General features: G+C 50.5%; 1 protein-coding gene across 1 annotated transcript; it reads right to left on the reverse strand.

Annotated features, from left to right (window-relative positions):
- Positions 1-1,489: 1,489 nt before the first annotated feature.
- Positions 1,490-2,278, reverse strand: ATP5IF1 (ATP synthase inhibitory factor subunit 1). The gene is made up of 3 exons (XM_041417540.1): positions 2,147-2,278; positions 1,876-1,988; positions 1,490-1,766 (listed from the first exon to the last, which is right to left on the reverse strand). Exons 1-3 carry the CDS (start codon positions 2,240-2,242, stop codon positions 1,628-1,630), a joined length of 348 nt encoding a protein of 115 aa, XP_041273474.1. The 5' UTR covers positions 2,243-2,278; the 3' UTR covers positions 1,490-1,627.
- Between the last annotated feature and the right edge of the window lie 6 nt (positions 2,279-2,284).

Below are 2,284 nucleotides of genomic sequence, written 5' to 3' on the forward strand. Positions count from 1 at the left end.
TGTTCCCTTCTGAATACAGAGTTGTCCTAATATTTATGTCAGCTCTCCACAGTCCACTGAAGCTGTTATGCCAAACTTCTCACTAATGACTCTGCAGCTTTTGGGGAAGCCAACCCCAGCTGACAGATAGAATAGGAAAAACATTCTGAAAAAGGTAAAAAAATTGGATTTTTAAATAGTTATAACACAAACCCAATAGTATATTGCTTTTCATTACTCAGTTCATCTCACCAGGTTCAGAGAGGTGGGGAAGGTGCTCATCATTTGTTAATTAGCCCCATCTAAAAGGAACAAAGCCCACAGGTAAGCTCTGTGCACAGCCTTGGCAGAACTCACCACGCCACCATCTCTCACATCTGAGCACAGCCAGGCAAGGACACTCCATAGCCTCTGTGGGTGACATCTTCACTGAAGAACAGTGTTTAAGGGCACAGAGTGACAGTGGTGTCACTTAACTCTGCACACAGGATGTGCCACTAGCTGCAATATTCACCAAGTGAGGGCAGCCCAAAGGGAGCAGCTAGCTGGGGATGTACCAGGGAACACAGGAGAAACTGGGACACCTTCAGCCAGCAGTCACACCCTTGTAAACCACTTTCAACATCAAAGGCACCATTTGCCTCCTGCACTTTCAGACAGGGCAGTTCCAGGCAGGACCCACCCAGTTCCATGTCGCTGCCACCCTTCACTGACTGTACCACGGGCAGCTTTCAGCAGTGCTGCCAGGGAGCTGTTTGGGCAGATTTAGACACAACAGGAATGACAGAACGACTGTTTTCTTACCTGCCTGTTGATACACAAAGTCCCCTTCTTGTCAGTGCTTACTGCAGTAAGGCCACATTGTTTCAGGTCACTTACTGTGTATTTTTTGGTGAGTTTCCTACATTAAAATGTCAAAAGTGATTGAAACTGCATAAAATCAGTTTTAATCCATCCTTCATTGGAAAGAGACTTAGCTAAGGAACAGAGAAGTTGAGACAGTAAAAAAAACCCAAATGTACTGGGCAGTTGTGGAAAAGAGCATTCACATGGAAGTCAGGATCTTGGCTGTCTTGCTCCAGGGACTAGGACCACCACAAGTGACACCAGCGTAACTTTGAAAACTATTTTCCTCTCTCAGTTTATGGCACTAAACACTAAGTGCAACAAGTAAATATTTTTTTTTTTTTTTTTGTCATCTGCTAGTTCAGTGGAGATAACACCCCCCAGGCCACAAAGAAGTTTACTTGAAACAAAATTACTTCTCTGTTAATGGACTGCTACACCGGTACCATTTTCCCCCAACTCTTCTTGCAGCTTTAACTTAAAAGTTATCCCACTAGGCACAAATGGTCATTTGTTTCATACAAATCTAAAAAAAAAATAGCTCAGTTCTGTACAAGTCTGCCTACTCAAGAGTGCAGTTTTACTTTGGAAGAAAGTGAAGTTTAAAACCAGATAGTGAGGTTGATTTGTTTTGTTTTCATTGAACAGTTACTGAGCAAGAAAGTGAGACTGAGTAGTTTATTTGATGTTGTTGCAGACCATAATTGTATGGATTTGGATTATGTTGACCAAAAAATACAGTCTTCATGCTGTTTTACACCATGATCAGTATTGGCCATGCACATTCAACAACAGCACCAGCTTAGTCATCTTTAAGCTGCTTGATCTTATGCTTATGGCGCTCGATTTCTTTCTGCAGACGCTCAATCTCTTTCTGGTGGTGGTGGATCTCTTCCTCGTGGTGTTTCCGTAAGGCAGAGAGCTGCTCCCGCTCCTTTCCCCTGCAAGAGAGGACGGCAGGAAATGCAGCCGAGCGGCGCGGGAGAGGCCGGCCGGGCCGGGCCGTGCCCCGGGCCCGCGGGGAGCGGCTCCAGGCCCGGCCCCGCTCACCTGAAGTACCGCTCCTCCTCGGCCGCCTGCTTCTTCCCGAAGGCGCCGCCGGCCTCGCGGATGGAACCGCCGCCGCCGCCGCCCTTCCCAGCGCCTTTACCCAGCTCGCCCAGCTGCGGGAGAGACGGCGGTGAGCGCGGAAGGACAGACGGGCAGAGGGACAAAGCGACAGACGGACGGAGGGGCAAAGGGACAGAGCGACGGGCAGAGGGGAGCACGGACAAAGGGACGGGCAGACGGAGGGGAGAAGGGGCACTGTCGGAACACCCACCTGGTCGGCGCCCGATCCCGAGCTCCAGCGCTGCTGCTGCGCCAGCAGAGCCCCTCGCAGGCCGCCCCGCGCCGCCACCGCCGCCACGGCCGCCATAGCCGCCTGCCCTTGGAGCGCCGGACGGGCCGCCGGGCGGGC

Source organism: Onychostruthus taczanowskii, unplaced genomic scaffold (assembly GCF_017590055.1).
Source record: "Onychostruthus taczanowskii isolate IOZ18803 unplaced genomic scaffold, ASM1759005v1 scaffold56, whole genome shotgun sequence".
NCBI classification, from domain to species: domain Eukaryota; kingdom Metazoa; phylum Chordata; class Aves; order Passeriformes; family Passeridae; genus Onychostruthus; species Onychostruthus taczanowskii.